At 38.9% G+C, this 16,614-nt stretch overlaps 1 protein-coding gene across 9 annotated transcripts in view; it reads right to left on the minus strand.

The window, feature by feature from the left end:
• The window catches only part of FARP1 (FERM, ARH/RhoGEF and pleckstrin domain protein 1), a 217,218-nt gene that overhangs the window by 48,720 nt on the left and 151,884 nt on the right, over positions 1-16,614 (minus strand). For all 9 annotated transcript variants that reach the window (XM_074911279.1, XM_074911249.1, XM_074911241.1 and 6 more), the window contains 8 exons: positions 15,115-15,157; positions 13,934-14,012; positions 11,438-11,535; positions 6,566-6,680; positions 5,288-5,435; positions 2,582-2,677; positions 1,920-2,083; positions 211-279 (listed from right to left, as the gene is read on the minus strand). In XM_074911279.1, the coding sequence (XP_074767380.1) occupies positions 211-279; positions 1,920-2,083; positions 2,582-2,677; positions 5,288-5,435; positions 6,566-6,680; positions 11,438-11,535; positions 13,934-14,012; positions 15,115-15,157 (812 nt within the window). The remainder of the gene's footprint in view (positions 1-210; positions 280-1,919; positions 2,084-2,581; positions 2,678-5,287; positions 5,436-6,565; positions 6,681-11,437; positions 11,536-13,933; positions 14,013-15,114; positions 15,158-16,614) is intronic.

A 16,614-nucleotide genomic window follows, 5' to 3' on the forward strand; every position in this document is an offset into this window, starting at 1 on the left:
AGCAAACTACAGGTTATGCCAACTTCTGCCAAACATTCAGGACCAGGGGGATATTATACAAGTGATAAACTGTCAAACCAACAAAGAAGGAATTTTTTACTTGGACTGGTGCCGAGATCTTAGAATATAACTAACTGGAAATCATTTTCTTTGAAAATTGACTTTTCTTTGATTAAAACATATTGGCATAGTTCATTTATTTCCTCTCACCTCTCAAACTGCACTTTTTTGTGTCCTCCTTCTTTAACATAGTCAAGAACTTGCTTCTGAGTCCGACCACTGGAAGAAAACCACAGTTAATATATTTAATACAATATACCACCTGGTCATCATAAACATGTATGTAACCTGCATATGAAGTCACAGCAACCAGAAAAGTATTTGTTCCTATCAGCAGAAGCTCACGTAAGATCATAAGGAAGGCAACCTCATTAGATACACACAGATTTTTATCACTTTGCATGTTACTTGCTTCTTTTTTTGCTATAGAGCTACTTTTTGTTGCCATTTCAGAACTGCTTTAATTCAGCTGGGAAGTCACCACAAAAGAAAGTGAAGCAGAGGTTAAGTTCTCCTCTCATAAACAAAAAATATTCTTGAATCCTTCTGAGTCAAATACCTGCCTTACCTGGTATCAGTAAACCCTGGAGCCAAGATGAAAACTGCTGAAATCTATTTCATGACTCAGTTACTACTATTAAACACATAGCTAATCATATATACATTAGCTAATCATATATACATTTTCTGCAGAGATTTAGGCTGGAAATTGCCTTCTCCTCTTCTGCTACAGGTCATGAAAAAGTAGTGAGAAAGCACAGCACTTCCTATTGTGCAAAGTTATAAACTCCAAAGGGAACTGAGAGCAGTAAAGGAAACCCACACCTCAAAAATGCTCCCAAAAATGGGAGAACTAAATTCTTCCCATTCATTACAGGCTTTCAACTAACTGAATTACCACAAGGCCTGGAAAAAGTTACTGAATGTATGTAGCACAGACCACAGTGAGTAGAGGATATAGCCAAAGCCTACTCTCCAAACCAGGAGGTACTTTGAATGCCCCTACAGTATTCTATTTACTCAGGCAGAAACTTAAAAAATGATATCTTGTTTACTCTAAGACACATCCTTCCATCTTAACTGATTTACTTTGCAGGCAGGAAACAAAGTGGAAAGACAGTTAGAAGGGCCATATCTACTATCTTCTTGTGCAAGGCAACTGGAGTGTACAGTTTATCTCAGCAAAGAAGGTTTCTGGGCTGTTCAACTTGTATCAGCTTTTCAAACAAAATAAACTGTAACAATAAAAGGATCTTCCCCCGGGCATACACAATACAATATCTACAGTGAGACTTCTGGCAGTGTAAGAAAAAAAACCAAAAACCCAACTATTAAAAACTTTTCTATAGGTCTAACAATATTGCAGGTAGACTTGGTCTTAGCATAAGTGGTCATCTCACATAAACCCTTTGCAAACATAGAGGTCTCAGTATAAAGACAAGCCATTGCTTTTAACTGCACAGAGATGGGTTTACCACAGGAACATGCAATGCAAACACAAATCTACTCTGATACATAGGAAGGATCCCATCCTAGAAGCAGAGCATCAAAGAGTGTCAAAAAAGTTCCTAGCTAGTGTTGCTTAGGACACAGGTGGATTTTGTTATGTGAAACCAGTTGGAACCTATACACTTTATAGCTGACTTCCAGAAAGCTACTCTGCAACAGCTACTACAAAATTGAAGTAGGCTTTTTCCCTACAGTGTTCTCTGCACTGGCTGAGAAGATGCCATGGAAAATGTCAGCAAACTACAATGTAAAAAAGGGAGCTGAAAATAATAGGTTTAATCCTAGATCATTATGGATGTGATTTTGAAATGGGGACGTAACAAAGGTGGAAAGAACAATGCAGGTCTTACCTGAACCTAAATGATGAACCTCTAGAAAAAAGAACAGGTTTAGGCTTTGGTTTAGGTTCCTCAAAAAGCCTGAAAAAGGCATGATGCTCCACACAGATCTTCCAGAAAGACTTGCAAAAATCTCGACTGGCCATAAGGAATTCCAGGGTGTCCTGGAACGAACTCTGAAAATCGAGATAGCATTTGCAATGTAAGCAAGCAAGCAACATACATTACAGAGATGCACTGACAAAACAGGCACCATGCTACAAAAAACCCCCACTTTTTCCCAACTTATTGGCTTTCAGTCTTAAGAGGCCTTGTCCTTCCCACTTTGAGACACCAGTAATCTGCCTGACAGTACCAGAGCTATTGCTCAAACTTCCTTTCATTGACAAATATGACAGAGATAGAGTAGTGGTCTTAACATTAATGAGAAATAATTGATGATATAGTACCAGAGTTGCATCCAGAAGACAACTCTGTGACATTTAGTTTACATGTCCTTTGATAGGACTGCTCACCTGAGATGCCAGGTTGATGCGTGCAGTACCAACAGTGAACATTAGAAATTAATTTTTTTAAAAAATCTTCTTGAGTGATAAACATGTATGTTTGATCTGCAAGTAGAAATCTACCAAATAACCTTTCATCAACTTCATCAGTTCCTGACAAGGACTTACATTCACATCAGGCCGTAGTTTGATAAGAAAACGTTTCCTCTTGAAGCTCAGCTTTCGGACCTTAGCCCAATTGAAGGCATTGATCTTGGTGTGACCCTACAGAGAACAAAGCCAGCAGAGTTTAAGCATTCCATATGTGAATGGAAAAATCTAAACCACTAAAGAAAGCTTGTTATAAATTAATCTATCACTTGACTTGAAATTATGTATTTCTTAACATTCATTCTCTGATACCACAAACCATGAGCATCTGGTGCTGTGACTGAAAGCAGGTACTTATCATTAAACTCTTGCCAATTTCTAGGACTAGGTATACTGAGTTGATGTGAAAGTATCTGACCCAGTATCACTGCACAAAACAGGGAGGCCCAGCTTTTGACAAGATGATGTTATCTTGTTCCACTATGCAAACTCAGATTTTCAGTGGACTAAGTCACCTCCCAGAAGTGTCACCTCCTCTTTCCACCAGCTACAGAGAATGCAGGGAATCCAGACACATAACAGATCAGGTAGATTTCCTTCCTCTCTGTCTACAGGGCAAAATAAACACCCCTTTAAATATACACTGAACTGGGGGAGAAAAGCAGCAAATGAAAGTTTTGCATTGGAAGTACAAAATACTGGGAGTATTTTGACCTTTCATAGTGAGCAACAGAAATAAAAGGAACCTAAATAACTTACTTGTCTCTGAAGAGTCATGAAATGCTTTTCCCAAAAAAAGGCAACCAAAACCCAGAAGCAAACAGCAAACCTGAGAGGAATTATCTCCAAAAGGCTACAATTCCCACCCACTGCATCATCAGCCACTACCCCCCAGAAGTCTCGTTCTTAATCTATGTTAGAAATGATTGGAGCTATTATTCAAAAATATTTATTACAGCAGTTTGTTCAGTAAAGACTTCAATACAAACATGCCTACAGCACAGCACAGAAGTTTTGGGGAGCTACTACAGGATTGCTAAATGTAGAAATCTATGATGATTTGGGTGCTGTTACCAGACGGACGTAGGAGTAATGACAGTGTGATGATCTCTGCTAAATCAACCTGCTGTCTAAGAATTACATAATTAATCTCTCCTAGAATATTCAGCAGAACTGACACTGATTTCTAAATAAATGGCAGGCTTTAAAATAAGTGTCTGGCTACTCTTTATGCCATTTGTGAGCGAACCTTTACTTTCCTTGAGGTCTTCATATTTCAATTTCAGTTATATTGAAAATAAAAAGATGAACTTAAGGCTCTTGCCCTATGAAGTGCTTGAAGGAAGCTCTACGCCTACTGCCAGATGCCTACTGCTGGGCAGATTGCAGCAGGTCAGAGCCTGACTGCCTTTTCAGCATCCAGTCTTGGAGCTTGATCCAGTAAAATTTCCAAGCTTTTCTGAAAGTTAAACACCCCACCCCATTTTGAACGTCCCAAACACATTAGGACAGGAGGAGATTGCTGAGTTTTAGAGCTTTACAAATGAGGCCTTGAGCCTTCAACCAGCAGCTACATCTTTATGAAAGGATTCCAGCTGACTCAGTGAGGTCCATGATGTTTTGTGTGGACATATACTTTCAGCTTAAGACAGTCTTAATTTATAAGGCTTTGCAATTCATTAATTCAGCTGATGAAAATACTGTCGAGTAGCAGGGGAAGGGCCAGAACACACAATTATTTGAGTTATGTGCATTTCTAACAACATCCTGGTGTTCTTATGTTTCAACCTATGCTTCGGTTTTGGCATTTTACTAGCTACCCATGTAGTTATCAGGGTTTTCTTAATTTTATTTATTTATTTTAAATATAGATCTCAGAGCATCTGGGTCAGACATATTTCTAGGTTGGTTTGTTGCTGTTGGTTTTCTTTACAAAACGACTCAATGTACTTTGTAAGGTTGGAAACACTAGTATCTTAAGCATAATCAAACAGTTAAAATGAATAGTCTTTTTCTGATAATTGTAAAAATGGACATTTTAAAGAACAGTTTACTTACTGTTTTTAACACAGAGTAAAGTAAGTAGCATTTTGGATGCTAGTAGACAGAAGTTCATCTGAAGTGAAAGCAGTCTATAGTAGCTGACTATCTGTACCTTCACAACTGTAAAAGCCCAACTTGTTATTTAGGTAAGGGGAACTGCAGAACAAGAATTTGTTAAATTTATGGGGAGAGGAGGGGGAGGGAAGAGGGAAATCTAAGGAAATACTTTGGATCTTTTAGAAAAAGAAGTAGGATTCATAGATTCAGCAAAGACAGAATGGCCAGCACTGGTCAAGAAAATTGTAAAAACTCTGATAAAGTAATATTACGGACAGCTTACATCCATTACCTACATCCTTCTCTATGTACTCCAGTTGTCTATTTTATTTGTCCCTTCTTCACACCCATTTAGTACGCACCATGCCTGCAAGACCTACCTGCTCCTATATGCAAGAGGTGTCAGCATGACCGGATTGCAAAATGTGAGCTGTGGATCAGTTTGCATCTAGAACAGCACACTGTGGCTGTAGATGGAGTTCTATCCTGTGCATGCAAATAAGGTAAGAGACCCTGGAAGTGAAGGACCTAATGCAACTATTAAAGGTTTAAGGTCATTTTTAGAAAAAAATTGGAAGTTTTCCCAATCCCATTTTTAGACATGGCTGATGTCCTGAATTCTTGTTGCCGTAAGATATCTCTCTGCCTTATAAAGTACGAAGTTGTGTCCTGAGCAGCTCTAACCTGAAACACCAGAATGCCTGTGTTGGCAACAGCCAGGTTAATTTTTGTCCCTTCCCTGTCCTTGGCTGGATGCAAGCGTATTCCATACATCTCCAGTCGACGGGCAATCTCCAAAAGCTGGAAGTCAGACTCTGCTGGTGTCTGTCCCCTTGAGAAAGAAAACAGAGGAGACACACAAATTCTTCACACCTTTTAATAGAGATCAACAGGTCCTCCAGAGAACAAAGAGCCATTTAATCAAAGAGACTGAAACCTGTCAGAGTATAATATCCGTATGGTTTTTCTATGTCCCCAGATTTATATCAGCTAGAACAACTTTATCTTAGTTTAAAACAATACCAAAGAATCCACAGATTTTACAGTCTATAAGAAATTTTGATTGCTCCAATTCTGGGACACCTGATACAGCTAGGTTTAACAGAATTCACTACCTCTCTATATTTTTCATTGAAAAAACATGCTGTATTCCTAAAAAAAATTCTAAATAGAAGTATGTGAGGATGCTGTTAATTTAAAAAGTGAATGCAATACCAAAATGAAGTAAAACAGAAGACATAAAAAAACAACATAAATGTTGGGAACCCATAAGCACTAAAGTAATCATGATGAAATTATGTAAAAGTTTTGATTAGTACTGCTGTAGAACTCCCTATACTACTCATATCTAATTCAGTGTAGTTCAAAATGAAAAAGTGGTCTCAACAGTAAAAAAAAATACCATTCTATGCCTTATTTGTAATTCTTTTATCCATCTTCTTACTACTAGTCTTGTCTCCAGACCTTAGGATACCAATCTGAGTCATCATCTTGAATCCTATTCCCCCAAATCCCTAATTCTGCAAGTACTTTGTGCTTTTCCTAAAACTATCATTAAACTGCTTTTTCACCCACCTCTAAAATATAGCATGGAAAGGTGAGAAGGCAACATTCAATGTCCTTGAAATCAAAAAGACTGCAGTCAGAAGTGTCTGACTAATCAGTCATCATTTCCAATCATACGTGCATGCAATGAAGCATTTTGTATGAAATAGAGTGTAAAATAATGGCATGCTTGAATGAATATCAAAATCAATTGCTCTTTAAACATCTTGTTATGATGATGGGAGAAGGGCAGGAGTAACCTTCAGGAAATTCATAGGCTTGAATGTTTTTTGAGAAGTAACCTTTGAGAAACTCAGGGGTCCAAAATCTCTTTTGTACTTATGATCTAACATGTATTTACAGGAATTCTTTATTTAAAGGAAGATAAGGCCGATAACAAGAACAGAAAAGTCTTACATGTGGCTACGGTGAAATTCCATAATTTTGTCTTCTAGTGCTTCTTGCTGAGGTATATACTTGTTCTTCGCTAAGTGTTCACGGTCTATGGTTTCATCAAAGTCCCCAATCTCAGCTATGGAGAATTTCAAGAAAAGTCTATTAAAACATATTTTACATTAAATCTGAATTCTTCAGGCAATCCAAAAGGTGTAGATGGCTGGGAAGAGGCCAGAGAAGCTAATAGTTTTTTGCAAGTTGTGTCATGGTTTTTGGTTCAGATTCCCACTACATTATCTTCCACACATTTCTCCTTTCTCCTCTGTGTTAGTATCTGATACGTGAGAGGAAGCCCAAGGATTCTCCCCATCCATCCCAACCAAGAAAGTAGCTGTTGGATGTCAACTGAACAAATGAAGCCATCACAGCACTGCCTTTACTTATGTATGGGATTCGTGCAGGTGTGACAGGGAGGAGAGCACTAATTCAGCAGAACTCATCCATCTCTCTCACACGCATCAATGGTGCTCAGGTGCCTTTCCCTGGAGCAGCCAAGCACAAGCTTCCTCCTCAGGCACATGTCCCACACAATGTAACCTTTTGGGGAAAATCTGAAAGATGGTTTTGTTTGCTTATTTGAACAGGCATGTATTCCACCTCATGGGGTTATGAAACATTTGTCTTCCTCTAGTTTTGCAGCAGTTTGAGACACATTCTGTCTCCCTCCTCCTCAAAGTTGCTCCCATCTGCTGCAGTTATTCAATACCATGTGTGCAACAGTATGTCACACCCACCTTTCATTTTTCAGCCCATTCAGGGAGATTTGAGACTTTTTTTTTTTTTTTTTTTTTTTCCCCCTCTTTTTTTTTTTTGGGGGGGGGGGGGGGGAGAAATCTATGTGGGTGTGCTAGATTACTATCTTGTTGCCTGCTATTCTTGGAATGCCTCTGAAAATCTTGTTATTAGCTTTTTCACGACACAGTGTAGCTACTTCTGCCTGAAAACTTGCTGGAATAGCATATCACTACAACAAAGGCTGCTACCTTAATAATGTCAGTGAAATTAAAATGCAGCACCCTCAAATTAAATCCAGGTTGCAGTCAGACATGTTGTGCAGTTGACCTAGGATATCACAGGCCCAAGCTCAGATGCTTGCCTCATCCTCATCTTATTCTGTCTGTGTAAATGAACCCTTAAACCAGTTCTGTCCAAAATCAGCCGGTTTTAAGAAAGATTTCAGACGATGTTTAAAACACCGTGAGTGATTTATGACAAAAGTTTGCCTGCGATCAGATGTACTCACAAATGCAGAGGGGGAGCAACAACCTTGCGTAGGCAGGGAAGATGGGGACCAAAGCATCTATGAATGACAGAGCAGTAGCCTTTCAACCTAAATTGCCTGCAGCCACAGAATGACTTCTTATACTTTGGAGATAAGAGATGGAAAAGAGTTGATAACTGAGACTGGCTGACTTCCACCCCTCCTTCATCCCGTCTGCTCTAAATCATTCTTTGAGACAACAGAAATACTACAGAATCTGTGAGATTTCTCCTTCGTACAAATGTCCCTTCTGTCTCCATCTCAGAAACAGCTCCTTCACATCAGTTTTACTCACCTTAGCATCAAAAATCTTTAGGGTCCTTTTTTAACCCTAGCTCAAATGAAAGGCGAGTTTCTCTTTAGTAAAGCTATAAGCCCACCTACGTTTGCAACACCTCAAATAACAGGGGCCTTGATTCTTTGAAATGCAGTTCATAACCTTTACGTCCTTGTACACGGATGGACTTAAATCACCTTCTGCAGGGCTTTCTTCAGAGCCAAGAGTACCTCCACATGATTTCTATAATGTTCTCTACATTTGTCAGCTGTAAATCCATTACCAAATTGTCCTCCTGGCTTTCAAGTTACTTCTGAATTTGTTCTCTCTGACCTCATATTCAATAGCTTTTACTTCTCTCCTTAGTCCTATTTTCCACCTTAAATGCCTTTCTAGTAGCACTCCCTCTAGAATAAGAGGAAGTTATATTTTGGATATCGTTAACCTCACATATAACTCTTCTTTAAAATCTTCTCATGTGTTTTAGCCAAAGATGGATTTCCACTTATGTTCCCTTTTCTCTTACCTTGCCAAGTGCATTACACCACGCTGTATTCTGTCTGTATTAGCAATTTTGATATGTCTAATGCTTTGTATTTCACCTCTTTTCCTTTAATGTCCATCTTCTTACTTCACATACTCACTTTACTGCATCATTTGCAGTATCGAAGTGTCCTCTCACTTCTAACACATTCTATAATGCTTTTAAGGTATTTTTAAAAAGCATGTTTAAAATATAAATTTCATTCTGTAATACACGTTAATTTAACAGAAACCTATTTGCTGTCATATTATGATTTCATATAAATAACAGTCCATAATATTGACATAAGCTTGTAGACATAATACAGAAACCACTCATAGGCGCAGCATCGATAAGGCATACAATACCTAACCTCCTGCATCCTCAATCCTTCCACTTTAATATCATTATTCTTATCAGCTGTCTAGTTTTATTTTTGTTGCAGACAAATACGTAATATTTTTTTGCTACTGAGTAACAAGCTAGAGAGAAAATAAATCCAAAAGACAGTCATGTGGGTAAGATACAGCTATAGACTCTTACCAGAGAAAATTTTCACAAGAAAATGTTAGTGAGAAACAAGACGGATGAAACAGCTGTAAGCTTCTAGCAGAGGTTTCTAGCAAACATTATTACACAAAAAAGGGAGAGAGGAAAAATCATAAATAGCAAAAAGCATGGTGCAGTTTGCAATGAGGAGATGGCGAGGAGAAGCAGCACTGCAGGTGCACCATGAGACACAACATCCCTCTGTCCAAAATGGCAGTTCAGATTGTGTGAACACTGTCTCACTTCTGCATGATGAATCTCTCACCTCTCTCCTTCTGGCATGATGGAAAAACTCCATTTTTCAGTACAGAAGTATCTTATCTTACTCTCCCCATAAGAAGAGTATTACCTGATTCCTAAAAATCCCAGTTCAGAATCACTCTGCACCTCAAGCTCACAGGTGAAGGGGACAAAGAACTAGAAAGATTTCAAAAAGAACTAGAAAGATTTCAAATGCATCATGATAATTTCCAGCAACTAAGGAAAATTATCTAATCCAACAGTTTAATGCATCTCAGCAGCATAAGAGCAATCGATTGTGGTGATTCGCCATTTTTGCAGACTTTGAAATGAAATGCTTCTTTCTGGCCTGCATAGGTGTGTCAGGGGGAACGGCCAGGTCTGTAACAGAGGAATTTTGAAAAAACACTGAAGTAAATTTGAGTTTGACTGTGGGAAGAAGGGAAAGGGACAGCTTGTAAAGGTGAAAGGACATCCTGTATTTTATCCTCTTATGCTGTTGCTTTAGGAAAACGAGCAGTTGCAGTCTGAGCAGTTCAGAGACCAGAGCTGTAGATGGTTCAGTGAAGAACTTAATTGAGTAATCAATAAGAGATGAGTAAGACATGACATAGAATCTAAGCAGAAATCATAAGGAAAATAATGCATATAAAGTGTAAGAGCTCAAGAGAGGATGATCGTGAAGAAATATCTTAAATGAAGAGACACACATGTGATTAGGGTGTCCTCTCCCCAACACCTTTGTTTGGTGCACAGGCATTTAATAGGAAAAGTCACCCTCCTAGAATGCAGTGTAACAAATACTACTCAGTTTCCCCCAAACAATCAAGACTTCTTTGTCTGAGACGAAAGGAAGTTAGAACAAGCTCAACCAAGGAAAGAACTACAGTTGGCATGCTGGACACTGAAACAGAAAAAAACTAAAAGACACAAAAAGTTGCTAGCCAAAGATTTTCTTTTTTCTTTTTTTTTTTTTTTTTTTAAGTTTGTACTGCAAAAATAGTGAGTTTTAAAATGGTACAAAGAATAGAATTTCACAAAGGCTGTTGAACAGCTTCTTATTGCTACTCAGTCACCCTGGGCAACGATGACCACGGCAAATAGAAAAACATGCAACACCTGCCTTTCCAACAGCAATTAATGAGACACTGCCCTAACACTCAAACTGATTATGACAAAGGATCATGAGATTTATCTATTTGTCACTAAAGAGATTCTGAAAGTCTTTGTTGACTGCAATTTCCATACAACAGCATTTCAGTGGAAATATACGATACTGAATTGTATAATGACCATTCAAAACAATGGTCTATTCCAATCATTATACATGCTATAATACTAAGTATTTTTTCCTACTGTTATTCTCAAGATGAGTATCCATAAAGTCTTGAAATGGAAAGCATACGCTGCCTTTCAAGGGATCTGGAAGCTAAAAGAAGCTTTGATGTGAAGAACAAAGTTAACGTATCATTCTACTGAACTGAACAGTCTTACTGTGCATACTTCGCAATTAAAAAAAAAAGGCTCAAAAACTGTTAGTTTTTTTCTTCTCTATCAGTTTCCTCTTAGGACTGTGATTTAGTCTGGCATTCTAAGCACGTATATTTATGACATTTTATAGACAGCATACAGATCTCCAGGAATTTGAATGCTCTGCTGACATGATACATAGTATAATAAAACAGGAATTCCAAAGAATTTAACCTGTTTGCCATGACCTGCAAAGTTTGCTTTTAAAATCCTCATAGGCAGACTATCAAATTCAGTACTTTAAAAATGCAAATCCAGTGTTCAAGAGCTCTTCTTTTTTTGAAAGAGTATATTATCTGTATTTGAATGCCATTATACAGAAATACAGTGAATTGCCTATATGGTTTAAACCTGTCCCTACAGCATCTACTAACAGGTAACCCAGCAAAGCATGTACCAAACAATCAATCTGTTTATCCTCCCGGAAAGAAGGAAAAAGGGAACTTAACTTACACTGTACTATGTGTGAGATTAAGAGGGCAGTGCTGGTATCATTACATGTTAGCCTTCCCTGTGCCAGGTCCTGCTTCACTTGCAATGCAAATAGGTACCTGCAAAACAGAAGTGAACAAAGAGTTACACAAAGCATAAGGGAAAGACAGAAAAGTATTTTAGTGCCAACTCTGGTTTTGACTACATGTTCCTTTCACTTTTTGGAATCTACAGATGTGATCTGAATTTCCTGTTTAGAGGCTAAATAAAACATAACAGATACTGTATTACAGCCATTAGAGTCTTACATGGTGGCTGCTTTGCAGAACCAAGATATCTCTCTTTTTCTCTCTCCTTCCTTCCCTTGGAACCAGAGCAATTAGATATGACAGTGGAAGCAAATGTGACAGCTATTAAGTGCTCAGCAACCGCACAGCGAGCAGCACTAGATAATGGAGCTGCTTGTAACTATGAAAAAATGCCTGATAAACCAGTGATTTAGAGTTACCAGTTAGTTCTTGTAGAATACAAGGAGAACTCTCAACTTCCACCTTGGCACTTACCTGGAAACGAGGAGCAAGATCTTGATCAAAAGCTCTAGCTAGCTCTGGTACTTTTGTGGCCCCATTAACTGCACTGCCTGTGCACCAGCCATTTTTAACATCGCCTCCAAACCACCTCAGCCACATAGGGCAATACATCATCAGTTTAAGTGCAGAGACAACATAGGTCCATGACATTATTTCAACATTTAAATTTCTTCTAGCTTCAACAGGAATTGAAATTGCTTAGTTCTACCCAGCACCAAATTTTTCCCTAGAAACAAAATGAGCTAGCAGTTGGTACGAAACCTGGTTAGGCATCTTAAAAACCCTTCCACAGACTGCAGCTCCTCTGGAGAACTCATACTAGGATCTCAATAGTTTTTATTAAGACTAGATTTTAATAGGTTCAGTGAAAAGCTCTCATTTGAACAGTGAGTTTCTGAATGAGAAGATGTAGGTAAATTAAATGAAAAGGGCGAGCTGCTTTGAGGAGTATGGAAACACGCACAGTACATGAAATAATACAGCAGATCTAAATAATGTCCTTTTAAAACCTGCAGGCATCTGCCTACCCATACAAAATTCACCCTAGAAGAAGAACATAGCACACAAGTGTTGTATTCTCTGCTTCTTCAAGTGATGAAGCTGTTCACTGCAGATAGGCTTCCCATCCTACACACTGATGTGTACATATATTCAAGGTCCCTCGCATACACATTTAAAATCTAACCGAGTCATTACGATTCAGAGACATGTCTCTAGGTGCAGAAAGAGCTCACCAAAAATTAATTTTTAGTTCACATACTAAGCAACTGATATGCAGAATATCTATTTGGAAACAGAAATGTTTCATTAGCAACATCACTTTGTGAGTTTTCATTCATCCTTTTATTGGTTTTACTCAGTCTTTCAAGAAAATATTCCTTCTATCTACCCCACTTTTCTACTTTTCTCTGTCCAGGCCAGCAAGAGATATCAATAATATCTTTTTTTTTCCATTCCATTGCTCTATTGCCAAAATAAAACAAGACAGAGATAAACACAGAATATCACAAAGTGTGACTTGTTCTTTATAAAGCAGGTTATAAGGACAGAAGAGCTCTTTGTGGAAAGATTGAAAATAAAAACTAATAATGAAAATACTGAATCAGAATGAAAAAATGTAATTAAAAATAATAATAGTGTAGATCAGTAAGAGTTGACAAGTTGCAGTGAAGAAATACTGCAACAAAACAATGTTTCTGACCATAAAGGAAGGACCTGTTAATAAGGAAGAACCTTAATAGGTTCCTCATATACATATTTATTCACAGAGAAATATGACTCTGTGCCAGTGCAGTGTGAAATTCAGAGCTTAAATGAAGTTTTTGAAATGCACTGAAAATAAATACATCTTTAAGGTACTCTTCTGCATATGTGTGTGTTTTTCTCTACCTTCCTCTTTTCATTTTATTCCCTCTCCTTTTCATTTCTCCATCTTCAAAGTCACACTTTCATCTGTGCATTTGCATCTTTGGTATTTGCGTTGGGTGTACAAATAGGGTCCAATGCTGCTGCAACTTGGCAGTTCATCCAAAACATCTCTCTTCCAAATGCGGGTGCAGTCACATGTGTCCACATGAGGAGCACCCCAGGGTGCCAACCCATCCCTTAGTCAGCTCCCTTCCAATACCACTGCCAAAGGGGCTTGCAGAACTATGCTGCTGAACTGCCTTCTCTTGGGGTGAGCAAAACTCTCCCAGGACCCCAAATCCAAGGAGGCAATGGACTCTTGCACTTTGTGGAGTCCCTCAGCACAGACTGCAACCAATCTTAGGGCCTATTTTTGAGGTGCATTCAAGGTGGGGGCAAACGGCATCAAGCTAATACTAAGAGGCAGCCACTGATCCTCACACAACCATCTCAAATTCCATGTTCTCCCCTCTGTCCACCAGAGACTGAACAAAGAAACCCCAGTCATGCAGCTACTAACCTTGTCAGTTCCTCCTGCAGCTGAGCATGGTCAGGTGGGAAGAATTTTACCACAAATTTTACAACAACGTGCTTTGGTCCTAGGGGAAATGTCAAAGTAAGTTAGTGAACATCAGTGACATGCTGGCCAAATCTTATTACACAGAATGATGTACAAGGGATGATTCATGGAACCTGCAGTGCATACATAAATGATAACCTCCCGTCCTTTGTTAGTATTCAGGTTATTTAGAGATTGCACAATAAAATTTACACACAATGAAATACACCAGTAACTTGGTTGAAGGTTACTCTGCCAAAACTGAGTCTGGTTTTAGTAATTACATCAGTTGAACAAATAAAATATACTACGTGTGTCTCTCCTCCTTGCTTCAGAACAGGAGGGAGCTAAAATACACTCTATTTTTCAAGTCCACTAGTCAATTCCTATTTCTGTTTTAACAGCAGCACATTTGCTCTGACTCTCACAAGTATGACCAGTGACAAAAGGACTAATGCCTCTCTCTTTCAGGAGAGGGAGAGGTGCCAGAGCATACATTCAGACTATTATGACCAGAGAGGCACCTAGAAAAACTTAATCTCAGTGGCAAAGCTCAAATAAGTTAAGAACTTTGCTGATATTTGATGGAGAAACAGAATTACCAAAACCTTCCCTTTCACTTCTACTCTTCCCAGAGCTGATAGCTATTTACGGTTTCCTGTCCTTTCCCACCACCCACCATGTTGGCCCTATCCTCCTGGTCTCAAGACAGCAACAAGTTCTGCAGCAATGATCCACACAGTTGTAATGTATTTGCTAGCTCCTTCCCAGTAATAATGTCTTCCTGTTCTTTCTCGCTTATCCTGAATACTGCTGCCTTTTGACAATGTATGCTTCCTTTAATCCTGCTTTTACTGCACTCTTTTTTTTCTCTACAAAATTGTTCCTTCCATTGTCACCATTGCCTCTTCTAGTGATTCACTAAGTCTCAGCCTCCTACTGGGTCAGCCCCTTCATATGTTCTTGTGATATAATTTCACAGCATGCAGAGTACATCTTTTAAGAACAGACCACAAATAAAAGATAATCCAAACAAAATTCAGTGAAGAAAGTTGAGAAGATAAAGATCCCAACTGACAGAGTCCTAATTTATTCAAGTACTCTCAGACTGACAAAATAAATGACAGCAAGGAAGTACTTACTTCTAATCTGTTTCATAACAGGCTTCAAAAGATCAAGCCACACCTGAAAACAAAAGAAGGTGGTGTCATCATCTCCAAACAAACTACCATTTGCAGAGGAGCATTTTTCATTGCACTCCTTAGATTACAGTCACTTATTTATTTTTTCCAGTGTGGTCATCATGCTCTCCCTAAGTATACCTAGCGGGTTTTCTCCCCCAAACTCTGGAAGATGCTCAGGAAACAGCACTGTTAATGAACTGTCACTGTGGCACAGCTTTTGAAGCAGTACAGATTCAGAAAGCTGGAAAACAGTGAGGAAATCTCCCCCTCACTTGTCTTGGATACCAACAATCACAGCACATTTGGCCAGGTACCACTCATTTTGTGGAAAGAACAACTGAAACAAGGAGTTCAGAAAAAGACAGTCCTATATTGTCATTGTGGTGCTCACCCTGATTAACCTTGAGAAAGGCAAGTGAAAGGGGCCGGTGCTTGCCTTTCAGATGGGAACACTGCGCAAACAGAGAAACGGAAGGCAGATGCCTCCTGGTTTTGGGGACCCAACAGGAGTCTCACTGTGAGGGCTGGGCATAAATGTGGATGGAGCTCTCTGCCTTGGCTACATGGAGATAAAGGAGTCTCACCATCACCACCTGGGGGAGGAACGTCCTCTCAGGTCAAGGGAGTGAGGCAGACAACAGCACAAAACGTGGGTAGGAGGAAGCTTACTTTCAAGCTGTGCAACATTTTCTCTTTTCTATAAACCTGGGAAGCTCAGGCCTAGGCTTTCTTAATTGGGGGCAGTGTAACTTCTGCATATAGTTTACTTTCATTTGGTTTTTAACAACCCACATTTTAGGACAGTGTGTGGGTCTTTCCTTCAGCTTTCAAAAGAGAAGCAGTGGGTGAAAACACAGTTTTCAGAGCCTAAACCCATGTTCTGCAGTCTCAGTCAGAAGGGCCTGGGCAAAATGTTATGGAAAGCCGAGGGACAATCACGCAGAGGTAAAAGCCAGTTGACTGGAGAAATGTGACATCTCACAGTCCTCAACTGGTAACTACCTATGCCCAAGATTTGTATTTTGCTGTCTCACTAAATTGTATGGATCCTCCCTTGGAGACATCTGGAATTTGTGGAGGAACATCCTGCAACTGTCACAAAGGTTAAAGTCATTAAAACCAAATTAACTGATTCTTCCTCTAGAAAGAGTATGTATTGAAATGAATACATCTTTAACCTTTTAATAATTTTAGATTATGCAGAGACTGAAACATATCACAATATCCATTTTAGAAAATCACCTGAGAAGCCAGACAGGAGGAGGCCTGCTTTAACTGCAGCTATAACACCTCCAATGCCGTTTGCTTTTTTCATCATTACTAATATGAGTGCTTCCAATTAGCAAAGACCTCACATTCCTGTCCTTTCACACCCACTAATGTTTCTCAATGAAATTCTTTTTTATGTTTCTCAGCCTATGAAAGTCTGGGGGTTTTTATTTTTTTCAGAAGGGCTAA

This window comes from Athene noctua, chromosome 1 (genome assembly GCF_965140245.1).
Source record: "Athene noctua chromosome 1, bAthNoc1.hap1.1, whole genome shotgun sequence".
Classification (NCBI taxonomy): domain Eukaryota; kingdom Metazoa; phylum Chordata; class Aves; order Strigiformes; family Strigidae; genus Athene; species Athene noctua.